This window comes from Anas acuta, chromosome Z, assembly GCF_963932015.1.
Source record: "Anas acuta chromosome Z, bAnaAcu1.1, whole genome shotgun sequence".
NCBI classification, from domain to species: Eukaryota; Metazoa; Chordata; class Aves; order Anseriformes; family Anatidae; genus Anas; species Anas acuta.
Genome location: NC_089017.1, coordinates 35292086 through 35319669, shown reverse-complemented (window position 1 = coordinate 35319669; position 27584 = coordinate 35292086). Strand labels below are relative to the sequence as shown.

Here is a 27584-nt window from a genome sequence, read left to right as displayed (position 1 = left end):
TATTCTACAGACTCATTGTGGGCTTCTGCGCATATTCCTGCATATATTTTGGCATGGTTGATTCAGTAGAAATTGAGTTTCTCAAGTCAACAGAAAACATTGCCTGAACTGCTTCTTATATTTGATAGATAGTTTCTTCACTTGATCTGCCTAAATTACTAGACAGTGTTTCAGTTTATGTGTTTCCTCTACTGATTTCATAGTGTTGTAGGATTTGTTTGTTTTGTTTTTTGTTGTTGTTGCTGTTTCTTTGTTTACAGTATCCCAGAATCATTCTTTTCTATTCTTTCCTTCTTTTATTATTAATGAAAGACTAAAGTTATCCATTATCTTTAAAGGGCTCTGGCATCTTTTCTGCTTAGTTCTACTGCTTCTGTGAGAAGCTCTTACGTCTGATTTCACCTTGCAATCAAACAGAATGTACATGTATGATATAGGGCACAAACCAACAACTGTCAGACAAGTGGAGAATATTCATTCTTTCCACAAGTTACTATACAAAATACATGTACATAGCTCCCTAATCCAATTCCTTCTAGCTACATCCGTGTCTGTATTCAGATACATCAATGGCAGAATGAGTTAAAACATAAAGAATAAATGTGAGCTAGAGGACAAAATAACAGCTACAAAATAGAGTACCGATTTGAAACAGCTGTAGGTTTTTTGTTTGCTTTTGTTATTATTTTCTTTTTCTAAATGCACTGGGATCCCATTTCTTGCACAGTAAAACTTGTTTCTGCATCATGTTAGATACAAATTGCCTCTTGCTTCTATTTTTGTAGAAGATAGACAAAAACATCAACATTCTGAACGACAATTTTTGTTGTTTGTTTTTTTTCACTGTAACCAAGGATTCACTTGTCATCTTCAGAAACTGGCTTCAGGAGCTTGACACCTCCTTTGATTAATAACAGATCAGTACCACCTATAACCATGGCTAGACTCCTGACTATGGATGACCACTTCCCAAAAGAAAGCCGTATTTTGAATCTGGGCATTTAGCTGCCACTTTTAAAAATCTAGATTTCCACTGTTTAGATAATTATTACAGCACTGTTTCTCAAGTGAGGGCAAGGATTTGAATTTTCTTAGCGAATGGCAGAGCTGAATAAGTGAAGTATACACATACATTAAGTTTCTGCTTGTTTTGCAGTGAAGTACAAAGAATTTAGAGGAAAAAGAAAATCCTCTGTCTAGCAACCTCACAGATATGAACATACAAAAGCAGGTGGAGTATGGCAGTGACATATACAAGTACCCCTTTAGCAATCTAAAGAGCCCCTGCATAAACACATCATAGCCAGTGCTTTAGTATTGTAAAGTTTCTTTTCTGCTCCCCTCTGAAAACGATACAGTAGCAAAGCAAAGGTATTACAGCCTTCAAGTCTCCACAATCACAGAATCACCTAGGTTGGAAGAGACCTCCAAGATCACCTCGTCCAACCTCTGACCTAACACTAACAAGTCCTCCACTAAACCATATCCCTAAGCTCTACATCTAAACGTCTTTTAAAGACCTCCAGGGATGGTGACTCCACCACTTCCCTGGGCAGCCCATTCCAATGACTAACAACCTTTTCAGTAAAGAAGTTCTTCCTAACATCCAATCTAAACCTCCCCTGGAGTAAGTTTAGCCCATCTTCCCTCCCAGAAAGGAAGCACTCACACAACCCCTGAGAATCAGCAAGAGCTGTTTATTGCCAGGACATCTTGCAGGTAAGCCTGCGGGATGTCCGTGGTGTTTGGTGGCTCCAAGCTAATGCTTGCGATGGAGCCTGAGCAACGAGTAGGGAGCTCGCCAGGCACTCCTGCGATGATGTTGGTGCTCTCGGATGGCAGAGCACGAAGACATGCTGCAGTAGTCCCAGGTCTGTCCTGGCAGACGTGGATCCACTTCCATCTGTTCCTCCACATCTGGTGGATCCAGCTCCATGGGCTCCACGGTGCTGGGCAGAAGGCTAAGCCAGTCCTTGCCCGGGACTGCCCAAATGGGATGCCTTCCATCAGGAATGTTCTCAGGCCAGGGTGCTGAACCAGGGGATTGTGCAGTGCCACACCTCAGTCCCATGCCACTGTTGGCTTGATTTTCATGCATGGGTCCGATGGTGCCATCTGGCTTACAGCCATGGCTGGGTCCTGCACTGTGCTCCAGACTATGGGCACACCTTTGCTCCCTGCGGCTGCCTGCCTGATGTTTCTGACTTCGCCCCACATCACCATTGCACCTATGGGAAGGCCCAGGCCCCCTGTCGCTGGGTATTTGAGGGGCCAGCCTGTTCCCTGCATCATTGCGGTGCCAATGATACCGCCTCTATCTGTCTGTGGGAACCAGAGGTCCCTCAGGCAGTGGTGTCTCTTGTGCCACTGGCGCCATCCCTCCGCCCACGACACCTCCTTCTGCTCAGGTGCATTCCTTCTTGAGCTTCAGCAGACTGCATGGCTGTCCTCGCACACCAAGGAGGCCTGCTGCTCGCCTTGCTCTCCTAGTCTCCTTCCTGCTGCACAAGCTGGCAATCAGAGGGCCGAGATGCTCAGCGAGTGGTGGGCCAGCAGCAGGGGGCCTGCTTTATAGGGCCCAGGGCACTGGTGGCCACTGTAACCTCAGCCAGCCTCTGTGATGGAGTGGCCCACTCATGGCCAACAGCGGCTGTGTTGGGAGCGGCCTGGAAGATGCCTCACGTGGACAAGAAGGAGGGTTGAGAGGCTGAGGGTCCCTTTTCCAGGGCTGACTCCCCCGGGCCATTTGGCTTGCCAGAGAGAAAGGCTGCCCCTTGGCCACAGGGACTGCCCTGCACCTCCCATCCTGTGCCCTGGGTTTATTGTTAACACTGTTTTTTAGGTAATTTCTATTCTTTACAGAAAAGAACAGAAGCAAGGTGCATCTTCAGCACTAATGCCCAGGTGCGCTTTGTGCTCCAAGTGAAGAATTCCTTCCTCATGTCACATCTGATCTAAATCTCTCCTCCATTTGCTCAAAGCCATTATTCCTGGTTCCATGGCTACACTCCCTGAGAGAGTCCCTCTCCAGATTTCTTCTAGGCCACTTTTATGGGTAAGGTTAGGTGGCAAAAACGCAGGAAGAAGGCAGAAATATTGGAGGGATCAGTTTTATTGTTTTATTTAAGTTTTATTTTATTATTAAATTGAGTGTTCCCCTGCTGACTAACATTAATAAGGAGTGCCAGCTGCATGGAAAAGAAGTGGGAAAGTACCTAAGGGCTAAAGGATAATTTCTCAGTCAAAGCTAGCAAGAACTACAAGCTGCTACTGCTGCACCAGGATTTTCAAAATAGAAAACAGAAACGTTGCTGATTCTATCTGAAGATAGAAAAATTCACTGACAAATTATCCTCACATACTACTCCTTAAAACTCTATTATCACTTCCCAAACCATACAGACAGGAAACAACTCTGTTCAATGTATTGGGAAGCTTGGTATACAGTTATGCTTATGTTGCAAAAATATATACATCCACCCACATATACAGAAAGCATTTGCATTAATATAAAACACAGTGAAACCACTTCCCATTACAACAGCAAAATATAAAAATCCAGTTCTAAATACTCTTATGCAGCTCTCTGTTCTCTCTTTGATTCTACCCAAAAATGAAATTCAGTTAGTGAAAATACCTTAAGTTAAACATTTTATATCACTGCACACTACATAACTTACCTTGTAATTCCAATGTAGGACACCTCCTGCTTTGTATAATTATTAACCAATGAAATTCCGACATCTTGTAAAGACAGAATGATTTCTTGTTCTGCTAGTTCTGCCTTTATACTTTCATATGCCAGTTTAAAAACATTCTTATCTTCAGTGATCAGGACAATACGCTGCAAACCTTCAAAAAATGATGCTAAATAGACCACTTTTCTACAGTCCAGGCTGAGTACTTCCATTTTGTCCTACAAAACAAGAGAGGAAAAGTTTTTACAACAATATTCACCGCTCTACCCGCTACAAGAAAATGTAAAAGTCTTAATAACATGAACTGAAATAGAAGACCACTTTACAAAGGTATAGGAAAATAACAAAATTTTTAATTATGAAGTTTTACAGCAGTCTTTCATTCTCTCTCTCTCACACACACTTTTGAACCGAAAACACCGCTTACTGGCATAAGCTCTAGCAAACACAGTGCTGTTACTGTTCAGTGCCCAAACCTCACTTATGTGATTCCTTATTGTACTGTATATGGAATTTCATATGTATGCTAATCTCAATTACAGACAAAAAAAATGCTGTTTTGTTGTTGTTAGGTGTTGTTTTATTTTCTCCCCACCGTAAGTTAGCTAAATCGCAAAAATCCATAGCACTCTCCCATCCACTGAAATCCACTAATGTTTTAAAAGCAGCACCTGAAAAACACCTCTATTTTTATTTGATGTACTTTCAGAAAAATCACAGTGTTTGCCTAGACACTGCATGTTACCTTCTTTGTTATGGAAATAATGACATGAAAATACACCATTCTAAAATACTTCCCTATTTTTGAAACTAAATGAAGCTGTTTTGGTAGGTTACACACAGGTTTAGTACAAGACACCTTTTAACATATACTATCTCATTTTTTTACTGAGATAAAGTACCACAAGGGGAAGTTCTCCACTATGCCATACACCAGACACCTCTGGGTGTTCACTGGATCCTTCACTGAACATGTTCAGGAAAAAAGTAAATCACAGCACCATATTTTATCTGTCATTTTTGTGTGTAATGTATTAACTCACAGAAAGTTCTGACAGGCATTATAGTCTGCATGGATTGGACAAAAACTCATAACCAGAAGAATACTATCACTTTCCTTCTATCAAATGATCCTGTGCTGCTTTGTGAGCAAAACCACACCATAAACATCTCAACAACTTAACTTAGCTTTTTATCACAGATAAAACTTACAGAACTTGCAGGAAAAAACACCTTAGTGAATAGAACATTTAATATACATTTAGTTCAGTTGAAGAAGAAAGTGACTAATTAAGAAAGTGACTAACACCAAACAAAATATTTAGGAGTTTCCTTTTAAAGTAAAACAAGAGCAAGTAATGTAAAATTATGTAGCAGTTATGGCAGAGGCATATTAGCTTCCATGGTTAGTGATCTGAAAATCATTAAGTCATGGCTGCACAAGTCAGCACATTCTGCAAACAATTCTCCTCAATTTTTACTGTTGAACTATTTCCCTGAGAATAGACAAAAATGCCATAGGACATGCAACTTGAAAGGCAAACCAACAGTCTTGATTCAATCACATGAAGTTCCTCCTGGATCAGTTATCCCAGAATTGAATTAGGCCTACAGCAAGACAAAGTTCTAAAGGTGAAAATCTTTCCTGTACTGCCAATAGTGGCTAAACATAATGCTATTATGCAAACTTAGCTATTCGTCTAATCATGCGTATAAATTGTCAAGAATATTACAGTTCTTCCTTTTCCAACTAATTCTATGTGAGGATAATAAAAACCACGCATAAAAGTATAGCCAGCATACACACCACTATTCAAGCTAACATCCCCAGCTTTTGCATATGAAGCTACAGAACAGCCATCTTTATTGTGATTTGAGTGAATCTGCTCTGCACAGTGCTTGTATCAAAATAATGCCTAGATTTATTAACAAAATAGTGAAAAAAAAACAAACAAACAAGTAAACAACCTGCAACAGTGGATACAGAATAGGATAATAAATAAAATTTAAAGTAGAGCTACATAACAGACGTACTTCCTTTGGGGTGATTTCCTCAGTTATTTTTCCACATTTCCATGTCAATTTTCTAGATCCTGCTGGGTCTGCCCAAGTGTACAACACTGCCTTATTTGGCTGAAGACAGCCTTCCAATTGACTGAGGGAGCTAGAATGAAGTAATATTAAATTAAAATGTAAATAAACATTTTGCATCAATGACATTTGCATTCTAACATATCCATTAAACAACCAAGAACACCTTTATTATTTTTTAAGTAATGAAAATGAAAACTGAAAACAGCATTAAGGGTATAAAAACATGCAATAAAACGTCCTCAGCACAATTAATAAAAGTATTATTTAAACTTAAAAACAAATATTTATACTTCATAAATAAATTATACCCAGTAGATTTCAAAAAATCATTTTCTTCGCCACTTGTGATTAATATGGAAACATTAAGTACAGAAAAATTAGAAAGCAGAGCTTACACACATGAAGAAGAAAATCGAGGTTTGTGCTGTCTAACATTAATACTCCAAGATATATAAAAAATAAAGCATTTAAAGTCCACTGTTTAGGAAAGCTTTCCTCTACACAATCTGCTGAAGGGAAAAATGTCTAGTATTTAGTATCTATAGTGGGTATTTTCTGGCAAACAGATTTTAAACACTATTACTCTTCTACTATCTACTTTATCACAGTAGATAAACAGGCAGAATTTTCTACTACAGCTCTGCAAGGAGCTTGCCCATTGTCATATAGTTCATTACAATATTTATGTATTAAATTTACATTGGGGATGAACAAAATCCCGACAAAATAAAAATGACTAATCCTTACAGATTAAAAAAAATGAAGAAAACGCTTGACTTTACTCCTCATATAAAATGGAGCAGCATACAGCTGCAATCTTTGTATTTGAGTAGCAGCTCTTCCACTTCTGGAATAAAGTATATTTTGTCCACACTGGTCTGACTGTCTGAAAGAGTACATTTGGCTTTTAAAAGGATACTGTCCAAGAGCACTGTAATAATGCTTACACTTTGCACTGCAGAATAATAATGCTAATAGTATGCACTGCAAGTATAAGCATACAGTAGCATACAGCAGCAAAGCATTATGAAGACATTCCATCTTGAGAACAGAAGCAGTACAGCTGCACTCCGGTTGTGCAGCACAGTGCTGATCAACATAATTTGCTGTGAGCATTAAGTCACTCCACACAAGTAGAATGCTTGGCACCGTTCTGTACTACACCTTGAAAAATGCTTTATGCAGAAAAATGTGAACAGAAGAATTCATGTTTTAAAGACTTGCACCCTCAACTCCAAACACTTACCCCAGTTCCATCAGGTGTTTGAGAAAACCAAGACGGAAATAAATTTTCAGTGACTGCAGATAGTTCATATATGTTAAAATAACCTAAGTTTCAGTCCAGCTTAACAAAACTTACATAACTACCCATCTGTTTTCCAGTCCATTCCCTCATCTCTCCTATAAAATTTTAGTTTATAAATTTTTATTATTTCTGCTAAATCTAAACTAAACTTGGTCGCACAGGAAAACTTTCAAATCTAACTACTTTTCCAGCTCATCTATTATTTATTTTACCCAGTCAGCACACGAATAGTTCCAGAATATCCAAGCAGATCCTTTGCCCCAAAAGGGATGCAAGGACACAAAATTCTTGTAAGATGAGACTCAAGTTTTTTTAGCTCACAAAATATTTTCTTTGTTTCTATAAACAGGTGACTGGCTTTACCACTCTGTTAACTACTAATCCTATTCAGTTTATAAAACAAAAGATTTTTGGGTGTTCTGACAAAACTAAGACATTCAATTCAATAACAAATAGGCTTTTCTTCTCCATTATTTCAGCTCACGTAGTTGAAAATAAAAAGAACGTTTTGGATACTGAACTACTTTGCTCTACAATTTCATAGACCGCTGATACAATTGAAAAAATATGTTCCTGTGTAGGAGATGAGAGTATTCTACAGAGTATCATTTCAATACTGTTTTACACAGCACTCTAATTTCTTCCCATTATTAAATAAACCTAAAATGCTGATGTGTGTATTTTGTTAATTCCGTATGTAATTTAGGCATTTTGTAAATGTACACAGTTTTCCCTCTCACTGGAAACAACTGAAAAAAGACTGGCTCCATCCTCTTGACACCCTCCGCTCAGCTATTTATGAGCACTGGTGAGGTGTCCCCTCAGTCTGCTCTTTTCCAGGCTAAACAGGCCCAGCTCTCTCAGCCTGTCCTCATGTAAGAGGTGCTGCAGTGCTCTAATCATCTTCGTAGCCCTCCTCTGAACTCGCTCCAGTAGTTCCATGTCCCTCTTGTAATGGGAAGCCCTGAACTGGACACGATACTCCAGCTGTGGCCTCACCAGGGTTGATTAGAGGGGGAAGATCACCTCCCTGTTGCTTACCTGCTGCTAAGCAGACATGGTTACAATACATGAAATAAGTGACGTGTCTCATTGCAGATATCCACACAAAAACCCTTCTTGCATACCTTTGTCCATACTCAATAATTTCTTCTTCAGTGTGGTTTATCAACAGAAATGGTGCTGCGCCATCATGGTAATTAGAAAAGGTGATCACCGTAGAATGTTCAGTCAGGTTAACATCCACTATAATTCCCCCAAGCTATCAGATGCAAAAAAATATAAAATAAATAACAGTAGAATTAATTTCTAATAAAGCAAATGTAATTCAAATATTCCTGAAACTTTTACTGTAATAGGATGAAACCACCAAACAGTGAAATGAACAACCCGTTCTAACATGATTGTAAAAAAAATTCCAAATCATACCGTTATTAGGAGACAAAACTGCATTCAGTAACAAAAATTTTGCAAAATTACAAAAAAAAAAAAAAAAAAAAAAGAGGGGTTCTATACTCTCAAAATCTAGGCTGGTAGTAGAGGAATCTTCCTTGAACCACTCAAACTCAGTAATGCCTCTCAAAATATTCTACTATGAAAAATATCAAAGTATTTCAGAACTGCTGCTAGATGAGGCTATTTGCAATGTAATGGCAAATTTAGTGGCAACAAAATTACTTTTCAAAGTAGCAGTGTCACTTCACAGTTAAAGTAAATACTTTTCAGCCTTAGCTGGAAAACACGGGGAAAAAAAGAATCTTTCTTACAATCTGTTTCTCCAAAAAGTGTTTAAAATGAAACATGTACATATCCTTATATAAACAAGACAGCGTGTGAATGAGAATAATATACTTGCATATATATAGCCTTTTCCTCAGCTAAGGTTCTGAAATATTTGATCGAGTCTAAAGGCAAAAAAAAAAAAAAAAAAAAAAAAAAAGGGAGAATGAAAACAGAGAACTTATTTATGCTGTTTTATCCAATTTCCAAAGGTCATTTACCTTGTTGTCCAAATGCAGTAAGAGACAATTTTCTTGCTTATCAAAATTTATCTTCTTTGGAGGCAGATCTGAATTTTCAACTCTAACAAGCAGTTTGTTGGCATCATTTTCAGGCCAAAAGGGAATACACTGTTAAAAAAAAGCAGGCATTTTAAGTGAGAAGACAATGACATTCCACTTCAGCCCAAAGTTAATTTCTAAAATTTTACGCACAAGTGTAGTGCAGTCTGACCAGGAATTCTATTAAAACACCTGAGTAATTACTTACCTGAACACAATAAACTGAAAGGAAGTCAAAAGAAAATCAGACTACAGTGAAGACACAGAGGCAGTAAGGAGCTAAAAGTAAAAATGTAAGACTTCGTATTCATAAGAACAAGTAGTCTTAAAATGGATAGTGTATGCAAAATACAGAGTATAAAGCCAGGCAGAGGTACAACACCAAAATGGACGTGCTTGCTAAAAGAAATAAAGAAAAAATCCATTGTCAAACCTGTATTTTTTTCTGTTAATAGATCTCTTGCAAAACAAGTCTAAACTACAGATCAGTCTTATAGTGACCATCAATGACAAAAAAAAAGATATTAGCATAAATACACTCCTGAGTAACTTGAGAAAGCAGGATATTGGCACATTAGCTGTTCTTTTGTGATAATATATATATGTATACACACACACAACCCCACATATTTATGTATATATATGTGTGCATATGAAATACGAAAATAAAGTATGAAGCCTTAGTCAGAGTGCACAGTCTGCTATTTTCACCCACAGTTGAATTCACAGCCCTTCTAGGTTTAAAAATAACACAATCTCTCTTCAATAGTTTACATTCTGAATGATAAGACAGGGAGGCACAAAAGAAAAGTTTTAATCGCAACCATGGAAAAGTTTGGAGCAAATGAAAACAGTCCTGCCAAGGAACAAACTATGATTAGCCAAAACTCTCAATTGCATTCACACTCAACAGCATTCTTATAAAGTTCATGGTGGTTCTACACTCAGAATGAAAATACCAGCATAAACCAAAGACTATCTAAACACATAATTTTTCCTGTATTTCAAACTGTTCACTCACAACATTCAAAGCTGCAGAAGCATCTCTTTTCAATACAGATTAAGAAAACAGATGCTTAGATTCAATTCCATTTTGAATCCTAGAATTAGATCTTCAGTGGTGAAATACTAGTTCACCAACTTACCATGCCACTAAGTTCCCTTTCCCATTGTTTCTCACACCACAGGAAGCAGAAAGACAAAGGAAAAAAATATAGTTAAACCGCAAGACTGAAGATGTTACCTACACCAACACATATTGTACAGACAAAAGAAATTCAAATTATGTTGTAATACAGCATCAAGTACAGCAAGCAAGTCTTAACATGGAACATAAGAGAGCTCAGAGGAAATTTGAAGAGAATGTCAACAATAAATTAAAGTTTTAAATCAAAACTAAAATAAGTAAGGAGGATTGGCATAAGAAGTTACAGAAGCAACTATAGAGAAATGAAAAAATATTTTTTGCAACGGTCTTTACTGCAATAGTCATAAAATGATGCTGTTTTCAAATGTTTTGCCACATACTTGCTAGCTAACTGCTTCACCAGACATTATATTTATATTTCTACCTCCACTCCATAGTCAGAGTTCTAATCTGTATTTAGCAGCAATCTTATCTACAGCCTTCGTCAATATTTTCTTTCTTTCTTCTTCTACAGATGCATGCTGGTCAGGTGTCTTCCACTATACCTAACTTGAATCATGGTCCTTGACAAGCTATTTCATACTAGTCGATATCCAGCAACTCCTTCCTATTGCAACCTTTTGGGAAATTTTAAAAGTAGAAATTAAAGTTTCTGACAGATCAACTGCTTTCCAGACAGGAAACAGGTCCAAGAATAGATGGGCTGTACACAAGGATTGTTTTTTCCCTGAGAAGACAGGCTATTGGTTGCCAAGAAAGAAGAGTGGAAAAAAAGAGAAAAGCAGCAGAAAGGATTCTGCTTAAATGAAAACAACAAAGTAGAATGAAGGAGTTGGGGGGTGCTGGGCAGGGAAGTGAATGAAGCTGAGATATTATGAACTAACATTCTAACAGGCTTGTCTCTATTCTGGGTATGCTCTCTTCCAAGACCCATTGGAGGAGAGGCAGAGGGAGATTTCACTCTTCCCAGAAGGCAGTATTCTTTCAGCTCTCATAGACCTAAATAACTCCCACAGATTGGCTATGTTTCTCCTACACGTCCTGAAGGAAGCTCACAATGTATTAACTTAGAGGCACTGAACTCAAAACACACACACAAAACAATTGTATTGGTACTGCAGTGCAAAAAGTGAAGCTGCATACCCAGTCTCCAACTGAGTAGGCTTTGTTAACACAGACAAAAGCTGCCATTTTTGCACCACTTGGCCTGAGTGTCAGTGATCCATCTCCAGAAACAGTGTATTAGGAAGTTAAAACAAAACAAAACAAAAAGTGAAACAGAAGAACAGTTTGGACCTATCTGAACTGACCCATACAAAGAACCTTCTTCCTATAAGCAAGTGGCATAGCATGTACCAGGTCAGCCAAACCACTCTACCAGGTATCACTCCAAAAACAGCACACAAATTTCAGTGCCACTGCAGAGAGAGAACACAGTAACAGCAAAGCTCTTTTTCCGCATACCACTACTTATAATGCTGGTAACACCAAAAACATTCCAATTATAAATGTGAAGCAAGTTTACAATAAGTCCTAAAACAACACCGAGAAAAGGTAAGAGAACACAGGTGACTTACTAAAAAAGCAATACAATTTATTCAGACATTGTCATTGAACACTGCATGGCTCTTATCTCCTGTCACTGAGTGTCAAAACTAATTTTTTTTTTTCTTAAACAATTGGAATAGCTTCCTTGGTAAGTTTACCTGCTGCAAAACAATCGGTATCCACTTTTCTTTGCCTTCTTCAGCTACTTCCAAAGTGTATGTGCTTCTATTTGAGATCATAAAAAATGGAGTGAAAGTCACAATTCTAGTAATATTAAAACTGCTGTTGTTTATGGTGACACCAACCTGTGAGTAGAAAAATATTGTTAGACAGATGCTGCTCTGTTCTTACTTCATTTATATTTGCAGAAAGTAATGAATTTGCATGGTAAGTTTCACTCACTTGATACTCCTTTTTATGACTCTTGCATTTCACAGAACCATGACTTCCAACAGTGTCCAGTGAAAACTGATCCGACAGTTCACTATCAGTTACCATAAGCTGCACCTATAAAGAAGCAGCCTGTATTAATTTTCAATTTACGAACACTGACATCTGGAATCACATATATAGACATGTATACACATAAATGTAAGCGCATATTGGAAACACTGGTATCTGCATGTAGAAGTCAAGACAAGACAACTGCCAGTAGTGACTCATTCCTCAGTCAGTAGCAATCAGCATTAAAAATCTCATGTAGGAAAGTCAAATGGTAAGTTGCAATTTAACCTTAGCTTACTACCAACTCAGACTGTATCTAACAACCACGACTGCAAGTATTCACTTCTCAAGCACTGGAGCTTTACATTTTTAAACAAATTCTAAGTCTTTTAAAATCACATCTAGAGTATACAAATGTAAACACAAGTGCATACTAGTGTTTCTATTAAAAAGACAAGACATTGCAATTGTCAGTATTGACTCACATAAAGATATTTTCTGCCACCATTAACTACAGGCTATGTGGAATACGCATTTTAAGTGTAAGATACTCCAGAAGAAGTAAATATGAAGATCTTGTCCTCAACTTGTCACAAGTAAAACAACAACAACAAAAATGTCCTCAAAAAAAGTCAAAGAAAAAAGTCCTCAACTTATCATAAGTAAAATTTCCTAGACAAATCAACACACTGTATTATTTAAAATATTCTGCCTTTATAAAGAAATACAGTAAGATTCATGCTGTTTATGGAACATAACAGTGTAGATAGCTTTCAAAGTGTAAAAACACTCCTGTACAGCAAGAGCAAACTACAGAGCTTCAAATTTTACTAGCTGTAATACCTTGTTATTTTGGAAGAAGTTTTTGGGCTGGAAAGAAAAAAGTAGTGGCTTTTTGTAATCCGGAGGATGCTTGCGGTGGATACCATCAGCTTTGTACTGCAACATTCGACCAGTTTTATTTACCATCCAGTATGGACTGTGAATTGCTATAACCATCTGCCCAGTTGTGTAGGTCACGTGGACAGCAATGTCCAGTTCAGTCTTATCCAGCTCCGTGATGCAGTAGAATGTTGTGAAGCTGATTTCTGGTAGATTACTTTTTACATGGTACTCACTTTTCCAGTTTTGATCTAGATAGTTTAGCAACTGTAAATCTAATTTTGTTTGATCCAAGACTGCATTATGAATCTGGGCTGAACATCCATCTTCCAGAGTGTTATATTTGTTCCCATTTCCCTTATTAAAAAAAAAAAGTGTACATTTTCTTATCTTTGACAATTACGATACAAGTTATTTAGGCAAAACTGTAAAGTGATTATCATATTATTTAACTGTTACATTCTTAAACATCTAAATACATTTTACTAAAAAAAATCAATGCATTGTCATCATGGCATCATTGTCATCAAATCAATGCATTAGTATTTAACAAAAAACTGTCACAAAATTCAAATGCGTGTAACGTTTAAATGACAGATTTCTTCAACGCGGTATTTCTTTCATTGAATTCGTAAGAGAGATACAGAAAGAGTCTGTTACTTCCAAACACATGGCAGAGGCCATGGTCTCTAGCTCTAGTAATTGTACATTTGTAATAAAAAAATATTATTAAACTATTTTACCTGCATCCAAATACTAATCATTAAGACCGTTTGAAAAAAACATTTCAGTGCCTACCCTATTATTCTAAACCTACATCAGTAAGCAGTGGAGCACAATCAGGACATATCCTCAAAATGAAACATTTAGTACTGAGGAACCAGTGTCAACACTACATGATTTAGATGTTTTACTTGACAGTGGCTCATGTCTAGACTTGGAATGATGGCCCACTAACAGTTAAAGGGCACCTAATGATTTGATTTCTTCTAAAAAGAGTGCACCGTCTTGCACTTCGGCTGCAATTCAAGCCAAAACCTGGCAAAAATGCACCACTGGGAGAAAGCACGCCATTACTAAAAGTTAATGACAGCGAGTGACAGCACATACAATGCTAATGTAGGCTGACATATTTATGTTGCTTGAGGTGATCATAATCCACAGGAAAAACTTCACTGCTTAGGTTAGGCTCAAGCTGCACAGAAAGCGACTCTCCCATAGGATTAAGCTTACACAGTGTAAACTTCTCTTTACCTATGTATCTAAAATCTGTGTAATTAGTGAGGATTAAACCCACCATTTTTCCCATTCTGGTGCTGCTTCATTTCTGTAGATACAGACTTACCCTTCCAAGATCTGTAAACCCTGCTACAGAAAAACTCTAACAGAAGCCATTTCTTTAATATCGATTTTCAAATATAGTTCAACCAGCTAATCAACTTTTATGACACAGGTGGGCAACACCACAAAAATGGAAGAATTGAAGAATTACCTCTACAGAGTAAGTAATGTGATATGGAAGAAGATTGCGGAAAAGAACAGAAGGCCATAAATGAACGACATATGGAAAATCCCATTGATCATCTGCACATAAAGTAGATGTCAACGTGTCTTTTACTATAACAATATTGATGATAAAGGAGTGGTTAGTTGACCTCACAGACTGGCATTTCCTTTGTAACAAGCTGTTAACATTTTTCATAATTTCGTCAAATGTAATTCCTTCACACATATCATATTCTCCATCCACTCCACTTTCATTGGCTATGGGTTGCAAACTCAGTACAGATCTGTAAATGAAATCATTTAAAATAAACTCAGTATGAGATTGAATATTTTAATTACAATAAAGTAGAATGCAATCACAGAATCACAGGACAGCTGAGGTTAGAAGGAACCTCTGAAGATCACCTAGCCCAAGCCCCCTGCCGAGCAGGATCACCTAGAGCACATTGTGCAGGATGGCAGCCAGGTGGGTTTTGAATATCTCCAGAGAAGGTGAAACCACCAGCTCTCTGGGCAACCTGTACCAGTGTCACCCTCACAGTAAGGAAGTGCCCCCTCATATTCAGCTGGAACCTCCTGTGCTTCCGTTTGTGCCCACTGCCTCTTGTCCTCTCACTAGGCACAACTGAAAAAAGACTGGCTCCATCCTCTTGACACCCTCCGCTCAGCTATTTATGAGCACTGGTGAGGTGTCCCCTCAGTCTTCTCTTTTCCAGGCTAAACAGGCCCAGCTCTCTCAGCCTGTCCTCATGTAAGAGGTGCTGCAGTGCTCTAATCATCTTCGTAGCCCTCCTCTGAACTTGCTCCAGTAGCTCCATGTCCCTCTCGTAATGGGAAGCCCAGAACTGGACACAATACTCCAGCTGTGGCCTCACCAGGGCTGAGTAGAGGGGGAGAATCACCTCCCTTGACCTGCTGGCAACACTCTTCCGAATGCAGCCCAGGGTATCATTAGCCTTGTTAGACACAAGAATTTAGTAAAATAAGTTAGTAGTACTAACAACTCTAGTATTACTTAAAATATTGATGATTTCTGACAGTAATTCATTGGCTGCCTTTTCTTGCTCAAGTCAGGAAGCTAAAAGTATTTTAGATCCCAAAGAATCCTAGATTTGTACCAGCTGTGGGTTTTTGCTCCATACATGCTTTACTCAGGCAGAAGGGGCTGTTGGGGATTCTTACAAAAGGCTGCTGAAATTCCTTACAAGAGCTGTTATACTCCATTTTCCATGAAAAAGGTATGAATAAACAATTCACTCTTTAGACAGATCAGCAAAATGTGCCCTTCTTTCTGGTCAAGTTATGCATTAAATTAATGGATTATTTTTATAGAAATGGGTTTTGTAAGGCATCTGCTTTAACCCAATCGGCTGCTCCCTGAGTGAAGATTTTTGTCAATGAACATTTTGTGACTGTCTAGGGAGACTCACCAATATATCAGTGTAGTTAATCAGAAGGTTGCTAAACCTCATTAATAAATAATCTTATTAAATAAAATATGTATAGTTAGAAATATTGGTGAACTTAATAGCATGTTCAGTACATTGTAGCTTATTTAACAAAAAAAGAAAATTGAAAAAGAAGGATTGCTTTCAATGACTTGTGCAGAACATGGAAGCATTCTGTAACTTTTATGATTGCTTTGCAAACTTCAGCATAAAGAAACCTGCAAACTGTAATACTTGCCAGAAAAGAAAAAAAAAATGGGGGGGAAGGGGACATGTTTAGGTGAAAACAGATGGAAAAAGCCTCTACATTTCTAAAAACAGGCAAAGTAAACATCTGCCTAAAAGTTAGTGACAGTTCATCTAAATGGTACTTAGCAACTCACTGAAGTTTCAATTGGGTGTAATCTTGAAGGTGCTAATAGCATAGCTATGCTAGAACCCAAGGTTGACAAGTTTTCTTCTGTATCAGTGATGTGATGTGTAATGAAGTGCCTAAATGTATTAGTTTCAACTTTAGGTTTAAGTACCGCTAAAAACAAAAAGATGACTTTTTTTTTTTAAAAAAAAAAAAAAAAAAGCAGCTGTACTATATCACTAGACATCATTCCATTAAGAAAAATGTCTGTACTGTATCATCGCATCATGCATCATTGTGTCCCAGAAGCACCTGGACTTGAATTGTTAGAGACAGTCAAACGCTCAGCTAATTTGTTTGGTAAAATGGATTTCAGAAGTCCCTAAAAAAATCCATTTCAACTAAATGGTATCCTAATTTAACTGAGAACAGATGCTCTGAGAAGATCCTAGCCAACAATGATAGTATAATCCACTGTATAATATCATACTATAACTATACTATACTACAGTATTATATACAGCATAAACAGTATTATAATTATACTATATTACGGTATTAGGTAGCAATGGGAAACAGTTTTGTATTTTTTTTTTTGTACAGTTATATGGATACAACAACTGGCAATGTAGAAACATATTACATGACAAAAACAAAACAAAAAAAAACAATAATGTACCTGTATGCAGACAATGGTATGTTGAATTCATTTTCTGGTGATGCAGTCCCTAAACATCTTCCTTCCTCAAAAATATTGAATGGGATTGAAAAATGATTCCTTATCTACGTAAAATAAAAATCCAGCAAGATACATTAGGAAAAAATGGTAAGATAAACTTTTCTGAGCCTAACAGAATACAGAATGAGGACTCTCTCACTGTTTGTCTTACCCATTTGCCATTCAAGGTCAGGTATTTCAAAAGAACTGTCTCTAATACCAGCAAATCTCCTTAAACGATTTTGTTGTGCAGTTTAATGTTATATTTTAACTATGAAATTACTATATTAGCTGTAAAATTCTTTTCAAGGAGAAACATACCCTGCAAAATCAAAGACAAGTAAATCTGAACTAACAACTTTCCAAAGAACTTTCTTTTAAAAATACAACAGATACAAAGCTCCGTGGGTCAAAATTCACATGGAAGAAAACAGAAGGGAAGCAAAACTTTACTCACAGTTAAATGATTTACATACATTGAATTTGGGTGAGCATTTAGCTCTTTTGTTCTTTGCAAAAATTAGTTTCCTATTTCAGTGTTCATTTAATTGTATTATCAATTCTGGGAAATTAGTCATAATCAGTTGCTCCCTTTTTAAATTTTTCAATTATTTAATGTTCTTTTCAGGTCTCTCTGAAGGAAATGTCTAAAATTGCCTAAATAATCTACAAATTTTACATAGACATATATAATTAACCCAACATAAAAGCATGCATTATATATACATAGAATATCATTCTTTCATGTCATTAATGTTAAAATTGTATTAGGTTTCCAAGCAGACCAGTTTCTTCAGTATAGTAACTTCTTATAAATGCTGCGCAGTTACCCAGTTCTGATATTTCAGCACACAACCCTATATAGAAGAGTGACAGTTTGGTTTTAATTACCAATGTTGTTGTTTTATGTGGGGAAAATATAGAACCACATGCATCAAAAAAATACTTGTTATTCTTTCCTGTCCCCTCTGAAGCGGTATACCTCCTGGATGTCCTAAGACATCCAAGCTCTCATTTTGTAATAAGGACACAAATACTAGAAAAACGCTTTTTTATTTTTGACCCATTTGCAGTTACATCAGGATCTTGTGCAACCACAAGAAAACCTAGACAGTGACCAAAATCCAGTTACCATGTTGATATCAAAGCTGAAGTGTTAACATAAGGAAAAAAACAGTAAATCTGATCATTAACCATGTAATAATGGACACTATCATAGAATACTACTATTTGGACCATCCATAAAATTCTGTTTGCCTTGGCCTAAGAAATTATATGTCTATCAAAAAGACTATTAAAGGTATGCTGAAAGGGCTCACTCTTCAGTTACTTTGTTATTAAATTTGAAATGCAACTATCAATGGCATAGGATGAAGAAAAAGAAACTACCCAACAGAAGGATAACCTTGAGGAACCAAGGTAAATTTAAGAGGTTTGAAAATTTCATACAGAGCAAATATTTCACAAGACTAAGATTAGAGCAAGTATTAGAAAACATTAGTGATGAATTATGCTGATCTAACATCTGGTCCATTTCTAATACTACTCCATCCAGTCCCTTCATCATTTTGAAAAAGCTTTTTGTTCTTGAAAATATCTTCTAAATCTCTTTATAATAAATACACAGCAGCAGATTTATATTAATTGTTCAGATCAGTTTGTAAAATACAGTTGTAAAAATATTTATTTATAGACTACGTATTTATGATCATATACATTCATTAAAAATTTAACCAAAAATTATAATGTAGGGGATACCAGATATGTACTGGATATGAACATATATGGATATGTACATACTGGAAATGTACTGGATATATACCTGGATAGGAGAACGTATAGTTATTATCTTGCTTCCTTCAATAGTATCAATTTGGCAGACAATGGACCTTTCAACACCTGATTCCTCATGCCTTACTCTGTAAATACATCGACCCACTTTTGTTAATGGAATCTTCTCCACAGTGGAATGATTATGTGGACCTAGAACATACAAGGTCAGAAATGAAAGTCTCAAAAGGGGGATAAAGATACATTTGAAATACAAAAATGTACATTCAAGAGTATTTTACGTACCACTTTACCTCCACAAAAATTCAAAGCAAACAAGGACAACCACCACTTTCAGTCTGACAAACATGTCGTGTCACCAAATAAATAAAATCATAGAATTATTAAGGTTGGAAGAGACCTTCAAGGTCATCAGGTCCAGCCATCCCCATACTAACAATGTCATCCATTAGACTGTGTCCCTAAGTGCCAGGTCTAACCTAGGAAAGATTCTCCCGCTCCCTCCCCCACCCTGCCATAGGATACAAGCATAAATGAATAAATTATTAATGTATAATAAATTATAATAATTTCATAATAAGTTATGAATTTATTCATAATTTATGAATAATAACCTAAGTACATTCCATCTTTTGCCTCTGCAAATAAAACTGGTGCCTAGAGAGAAATATTTACAAAACATTATGGCTTACTAGAAAAGTACAGCACATAAATATTAGAAAATAATTCAACTATTAATAAATAATTTGGTCAAGATTTGTTTGCCAAATCAGTTTTGAAAAACTGTCAATTGCTATGACAAACTAACTTTTTTAACACCATTAAAAATCACTAAATTTTATTTCAGCTTTAACTGTGGTCTTTAAATAAAACAATACTTTCTTAAAAGTAACTTCCTGGAGGGGAAGACGTACGAGGAACGGCTGAGGGCACTGGGCCTGTTCAGCCTGGAGAAGAGGAGGCTGAGGGGAGACCTCATCGCAGTCTACAACTTCCTCGTAAGGGGGTGTCGAGAGGCAGGAGACCTTTTCTCCATTAACACCAGTGACAGGACCCGCGGGAACGGGGTTAAGCTGAGGCAGGGGAAATTTAGGCTTGACATCAGGAGGGGGTTCTTCACAGAGAGAGTGGTTGCACACTGGAACAGGCTCCCCAGGGAAGTGGTCACTGCACCGAGCCTGTCTGAATTTAAGAAGAGATTGGACTGTGCACTTAGTCACATGGTCTGAACTTTTGGGTAGACCTGTGCGGTGTCAAGAGTTGGACTTGATGATCCTAAAGGGTCCCTTCCAACTCAGGATATTCTATGATTCTATGATTCTATGTATATATGCAGCCCTCAGTATTGTTAAAAAAAAAAAAAATCGGCAGCTTAATTCTGCAGTAACTTGTGAATACAAACAAAAAGCATTTGATTGCAACGAAACTAGGAAATAAATATTAGTTATCTAAAAGTTACCATAGTAGGAAATTTATTTAACAAGCAATATATGTGCAACTTTTAGCTAAAAAGGCCAAAGTGGGATTTCAAACACTGAGATGCATCTATAATACGAAGAATCATTCCTTTCATGTTGTGCCATCCTCCAGTATTTACTGACAAGTAGAAGATGCATCATGCCTCATGCTACAAAATCATAAGGTTTATGAACTTTGGAACTTACAGATTTGAATGTAAAACCTTTTGCTACTCAGAGTGGTCATTGCGGTGAACTGGTCACTCTCATTTTTAGTTCTGACATATTCCATATTTAAATTCTCTCCATCTACTAAATGAAATATTTTTGCTCCAAATTCGACATTGAGGACACTAAAGGAATCACTGGGTGAGACAGTGATGGGAAGTCCTAAAGAATTTATTAGTACAAATGGTGCTCGGTCTTTTTTGAAGATGTCTGAAGTTTGACTTGCTGCTTCAGCAAATGCCTAGAAAGCAAAGATATAAAACACAAATATACTGAGTAAGGCTTCAACAAAAGAATCTGTGCAAACATACATTTAACACAAATCTGACACTGTCGTTATCTTTCTTACCGTGCCCAAGTTACTCAACATTTGTAGACCACATTTGGATAGTGTAATATTCAGCTGGTCTTTTGAGGAAACATTTATTACTGTTTTATGTTCTGGAACTTTGTAGTTCTCTTCTGCATCTGATTCAACCACTGCTTTTTTAGGCTTCTTCTTCATCTGAAAGGAGATTTATATTTTTTTTTAATTCTTATCTGATCATTCTTTCTGTAAAGCAAGTCTCATGACTTTTTTTTTCTACTCTTCTCTTCCTACTTCTATGCCCTGTATTATTTTCCTATTTTATTCATGGTTTTATTCTCAATTTAAAACAGAAAGAGGGAAAGAAGATGGCAACAAGCAAAAGATAGATTTCAGAAGTCAATTAGATTCCAATTATAGCAGCTAAATTTAAATTTATTCAAAAATAAACGTACCCATATACTTACATACCTAGTTAATGCTGTGTGAAAACATTTATCTTAACACATCTAATATGACTATATAAAAACTATATACATAGTTTATTTCTCATTCTTAAAATACTAACTCTAAATATAGTCTACATGTTTCCAAACCATGTACTCACTTTGTATGTTTTTTTTTTTTAGTATTTGACAGGAAAAAAAGAAAAAAAACAAAAACAAAAACAACTATATGAAGTATTTTCCAGTACTTCAGTGTTTCTGGAAATGATGTATTTCCAAATGTTACATTTCAAATCCTAGGCAATGAAGTACGAGCTTTGACTCACTACCTTATACCTTCCTCCTGCATTAGGTCTCTTTTCTTTTTAGGAACAGTCATAAAAGCAAGTTCTTAATTTCTGAGGCCACTGCTGTAGAAAGCTGTTTGATACTAACTTTTGTAGGAGAAGGACAGTTATCCCATTCTGAACAAGCTCTCAGGCAAAAAAAAATACTGAAAAATTACACAAATCAGCTAACAATGCAATAAAAGAGAGTTAAGAGAGAGCAGGGAAAATACAAATAAAAATCCATCTCCTTTCCTTAAAAAAAATCCTTATCTACTTTGAAAGCAGAATCAAGACTGTTTTCAAGAGGGAGATGAAATAAGAAAAACAGTATTCCCATGAGTGTCAGTGCTTCCAGTATGGTACAGATACTACCATGGAACAATATGAGTGTTCTATCTTTCCAAAGCCACTGAATGTATCAGTAACGTATGACCTGACTTTAGAGACTTAACATAAAACCATCATGATTATCTAGTGCAATAGGAATCAAACCTTCCTGTCACCTAAAAGACGGTATTATTTAAAAGATATGAGAGTCTGGATGTTTACTGGTGCAAGACCTGGTTTCATTCACCAACAGGGAAAAAAAAAGTATCAGTAACTAAGAAGAAAGAACAAAATCATTACATATTTTTTTTAATATCAGGAATGAAAGGTGCAGAGTACATACAACATAATTTTATTCCCCTCCCCCCCCCAAAGGAATTAAAATAAAAGATTTGAGTTTAGCTTTGGGAAATATACCTTGATTTCTAGAATCCAGGGTTTGAATAAATCAGTCTTCTCAATTTCTAGTGGTTCAAGTAATGGTTCCCACACCCCGAACATCTCATTAAAATAATGTACCTATGGGAAATGGAAATGTTAGTTAGGAAATTGCATACAACTTAAATCAACAAAAGCTCTACAGATTTTAAGACTTAAAATTCTGATTTTCAAATATATTAATTATTTTGGACTATAAGACAGTCAGATTGGACTTTTAGTCAACTCCTACCATAAGATGAAGTAAATAAATTAAGTAAATAAATGAGGCATGTAAGTCTCTATTGGAAAGACCCATTTCCAAATTAAGTTGCATAAGATCTGTCACTTAAACTATAATTTTTGCTTATGCTGTAGGCACTAGAAGTCTGAAACACTATGAAACAAGGATGAATCTACCTACAATGACCAATTAATTTTATTTCCAAATATTGGAAATTTTGGAAGATTTTTGTATGAAACTGATATCACATAATACTTTACATGTATAAAAATGACATATGAATATATTATATTGCAATCTTAATTTGACATTGTCACAGAGTTTAAGCCAGCTGCTACTCCAAAACTTACTATTGTCACAACAGTCCTCTGGGAAGCTGTATTAAGTTTAAATGTGGATGAATGTCACATTGTATAAACTCAATTACTATCATTAATACCTTATATTTAATGCATTAGATTTTCACTTTAGCTAACGTAAGACCTTATTCCTGTCCTGCTGCTACAATACATGTAGAGCTTAATCATCAAATATACAGGTGATTTTTCTTTTATTTTCTAAATAAGATAATGAGCTTAATATCTTAACAGAATTTTTCTTCCTCATCTAGGATTCCTCACCTCTAGCTCAAGCTGAGAATGTAGGTTGATAAGTGTACTCCAATTTTTGACTTCTCCAAGAAATGAGGATTTGGCTAAGAGCATTGGTACAGTTCGGTGGCCAACTCCAGCTTCAAGTGTTAGAATGAGAGATTCTATACTCATTTTCAATGACTCTCCTGTGGGAACCAGTTCAGAGGTTGGATTTGAGTCTTCATTTTCATTTGACTCTTCAAGAAACCACATTTTTAGACTTTTTACATCTTTCATATTCCACAAGTCTGGAGGAATTTGACTAATCTCTTCTTCTGTTGTTTCTGCAGTTCGATAAAGGGCGGAGGTAATAGTGATTACTGTATTTATGATAATTGGTGAAACCTACAAAAAAGAAGTTGGAACAATTGGAAATGAGAAGCTAGCACAGGAAAAGGTATGCTACTTTCAGACACAAAATCTTAACAAATCATGTTACATCGACAAAAAAGTTCTCTACAATAGTTCTGTTCTCTACAGGACTCTTTTCTCACATATGAATACGGATTTCTTTCCATAAGCTACATTTTAACCTGTTCATATTTTCAACCCCTGCCTTTCTTCCAGATAGGAACTTTCAAACCTGTATAGTCCAACACTGTATGTGAATGCTTCAAAACTTTATTCTGTACATCAGGCTATTTTATAGTACTCAGCATCCAAAAACACTGTGACATAATAGTTGTTATTAAATTTTCTTTGTTTTTACATCCTAAACAGCAAAGTTACCTGATGAAGAACAGAAACAATTCACCACTTCAGTCATTCCTGATTTTTTTAATTTTTTTAAGAAACAAGCACAAGCAACTTTAAAGCCTTCTGAGCAGGAAGGAGTAGAGAACTAAAAGCCATGAAAATATCGACCTACTTTTACTGTCAGAGATTTAATCATTAGATCAGCTGACTGTGGATTAGTACCAGATTGCTTCATCTCAAAGAAGAAGTCACAAGGCTGCAGTACCTACACAAAAGAGTAAAAAACACATTGAGAAAAAAAAAGTATTCTAAAAAGCATATAATTTTAAATACCATACGTTAAAAATACTGAAAAGTAATCATTATTCGTTCTTCAAAATTAAGAGCAACCTTAACAGTAATATGTTCTCCAATGTAAAGAAAGAAAGTCATCAGAAGCATCACCTCAGTTATTCTCAATCATTAAAAAGCATCAAATGTCAAATACAGGAAAATGTACTACACTATGCTTGTGACTTTTGAGGGGAATCAGACTTTTCAGATAGTGAAAAAAAAAGCAAACATACTGAATAAATACATCACAAAATCAAAGTGACTCAGTTAAAGCTTTGTTTTACAGACATTGCATACTCCCATTTACCAAGGTTAACCAAAACCTATGCATTTAACAAAGCAGGCTGATGTAGTTAGTATCTGTACTCCTGAAACTATATTGACAGCAAAACTTACTCTTGAGTTCCTTATCTGAGAAAATAAATGTTTGTGGTTTTTTTTAAATAAAAAAATTTCCAGCAATGTTAATTTTGTGATCTTTCCCAGCATCTCTGTCCACATCTAAATTAGATACTGGAGGCATAGATATATGATATTTTAGATAGATATCTTCCCCAGTGAGTTTGATTTAACAATTTTTGGTCTGTTATTATTTCAACCACTGCTGCTCAAATTCACCGTTTTATTTATTTATATATTTTTGGTGGTACAGTTAAGAAAGAAAAATAATGCATTCTTCCTTAGACCAATGTACATGTGAGAAATGTATGGAAAGAACTTCATTATTTGCACCACTCTAAATTGAGGAGCTAGCCTACTGAAATCTGGGGCATCTATTCATCTGGAGGACAAGTTCATCTACCACTAGTGTCCTCAAGGTTTAGGCATTATAAAATCTTCATGTGAATATGAGTCTTCAGAAATCTTACAATCTTCATAAAACATCATAGCATACATTTTCTTGCTTGACTAAATTCAGTGGAATGTCGTCTGAATCTCTAGATCTCTTATTAATTTACCTGACTGAAATTATATTGTTTATGGTAAAGCTGGGTACAGAGATTTCTTATTTTTCAAAAGGGGCTAATTACAATGCTACCTGAAGAGAACGTTTTATTTTATTCTATATAATTTTAGTTATCTATATTATTTTATTTATTTATTATTCTCCCCTTGAGAATTTTAAATCTTGAGAACTTTCTGAATCATTCCAAGAGGGCAGGTACTATTTTGAGCACCAAAACTAACATCCTAAAATGCTTCTTCTTTCATCATAAAGATTCTGTCAGACAGATCTTCTGTTTCTACAGTCTGAGATGTGAGAATCTGGCAGGCGTTGTTTTTGTAAGAATGAAAGCAGGGCCTGAATGCTTTTACTTTCATTCTATAAAGATGGCCACATTTGTGCCACATTTACCACGTACAGAAATGGAAATTAAGAGATTCTGCACTGTATTGTGTCTATCAGTGCAAAAATTACTTTCTCAACTACAGATTTTTAACAGATTAATGCAATCAAAGATTGTCTAGCCAAGGAGTAAGATCATAGAATCATAGAATGGCCTACGTTGAAAAGTACCTTAAAGATCATACAGGTTCAACCCCCTGGCTCTGGGCAAGGTTGCCAACCACTACAGCAGGCTGCCCAGAGTCACATCCAGCCTGGCCTTGAATGCCTGCAGGAATGGATTTCCATGAATGTATCAAATAAAGAGATGGAGTGGAAGTCCCTATTCTTTGCAATTACTGCTTTGTTTTGGCCTACATAGCTCCATAAAGTAGGCGGGCATTAATAAGAGCTGAAAGGACTAGTTCTTCAAAATTTATCTGTACTTTGAGGACACAGATATGCGGCTGGATATACTGTTTTAGTCTGATAAAATATAATTTTAGAGTTAACTGACATTCAATCTGCTGTAGATGCAGAAAAGCTTCAAGAAGCTTCAGGAGTCAGCCAGCCAGTGACGAACAAGTCTGATTCTGCTGCCAAAATATACAGTGTCAAAGCACTAATACAATGGTATATGGACCTTAACACGAAGAAATTTATGAATAACTTACTGTAAACAATTCATAATATATACTTTCTATTGTGTCTGTGATCCTTTGTTATTCACTAACATAGCTATTTAACAGTTTCAGACTGAAATTCCAAAAGGAGTATACTTCATCTGAAATAGTGTATTCTCACAAAATACTCTTTATTTGGCTTACACTGGACATCAGAGATCGTTACATTTTTACTCCTCCAGGCTCTTAATTTTTCCATTGTCATTGAAAGCAAACCTCAACGCCACAGATTAAGATGAAACTTTTTAGCTTAACACACAAAAGAGAATAAAAGCAACAATATAATCCAAACAGAAAATTTATTAATATATCCATAATAGACATTCTAATGATAAAAACTTCTCAAGTAACTTACATTCTAGTAGCACAAGTAATATAGTATCTTTTCAAAACAAACTGGATGTCATTAAACTCACCGTAGTAACATTCCCTTTCCTTTCTTCTGGAAGAAATGGGCATGCTTTTACTTGTATCTCTTTAACAGCAGCTGTCATGCTATACCTTTCAGGGCTATTTTTAATGAAGACTTCACACTGTGTTGTAACCACCAACGCAGGAGCATCACTTCTTGTTAAATCAGCCACAAACACAATCTCTGGATTTTTAACAATAATGTTCATTTCCATTGTAGATACAGGCTGCACAGGTGCTTCAAAAACATAAATTCAATTTGATTAATTGCTCAAAGCTTAAACTGTCAGTATTTACATCTATTGTTTTTATTGTTTATAACATTTAGAGGTATTCTAAAGATTTAGTGCTAAGATCTAGCAAAACTGGCAACAGAAAACATGTAGATCCCTGCCACTGACCTATTTCTAGACTCTTTACTGCAGATAAAAAACTTTTAAAGCCTTACCTACTTAACTACTTTCAGGCATAACAAAAAATCATGACTGTGGTAGACAAACAAATTTAGGGATTGCCAGATGTAACTCTCCTTTTCCAACTTATTTAATTTTAGAAATCAATTTTTAGGCATTTCTGAGAAGACTGAGCATCATTTGGAAATGAAGACTGAGGGTCATAAACCAAATTTGGTGATGCAAAGAAAGAAACATCAATGGTTAAAAGAAGCTGTTCTACACACACAAAACAACATAAAAAGAGTATTATAATTTTTTAGAGTATTATTATGCTGAGTATAACTAGATATTTATT

The 27584-nt window shown here is 36.1% G+C and overlaps 1 protein-coding gene across 4 annotated transcripts in view; it reads right to left on the bottom strand.

Annotated features, from left to right (window-relative positions):
• Positions 1–27584, bottom strand: part of VPS13A (vacuolar protein sorting 13 homolog A) — a 125156-nt gene that overhangs the window by 35075 nt on the left and 62497 nt on the right. For 2 of the 4 annotated variants that reach the window (XM_068665861.1, XM_068665863.1), the window contains exons 39-55: positions 26840–27072; positions 24253–24345; positions 23373–23729; positions 22509–22610; positions 21032–21187; positions 20662–20923; positions 19029–19189; positions 17168–17271; positions 14672–14969; positions 13141–13536; positions 12256–12360; positions 12013–12158; positions 10304–10343; positions 9099–9227; positions 8226–8359; positions 5733–5862; positions 3681–3916 (exon numbers count right to left, since the gene is read on the bottom strand). In XM_068665861.1, coding sequence (XP_068521962.1) covers positions 3681–3916; positions 5733–5862; positions 8226–8359; positions 9099–9227; positions 10304–10343; positions 12013–12158; positions 12256–12360; positions 13141–13536; positions 14672–14969; positions 17168–17271; positions 19029–19189; positions 20662–20923; positions 21032–21187; positions 22509–22610; positions 23373–23729; positions 24253–24345; positions 26840–27072 — 3082 coding nt within the window. Of the gene's footprint in view, positions 1–3680; positions 3917–5732; positions 5863–8225; positions 8360–9098; positions 9228–10303; positions 10344–12011; positions 12159–12255; positions 12361–13140; positions 13537–14671; positions 14970–17167; positions 17272–19028; positions 19190–20661; positions 20924–21031; positions 21188–22508; positions 22611–23372; positions 23730–24252; positions 24346–26839; positions 27073–27584 lie in introns of all 4 variants that reach the window. The other 2 variants (XM_068665862.1, XM_068665864.1) reach the window with 1 other exon arrangement.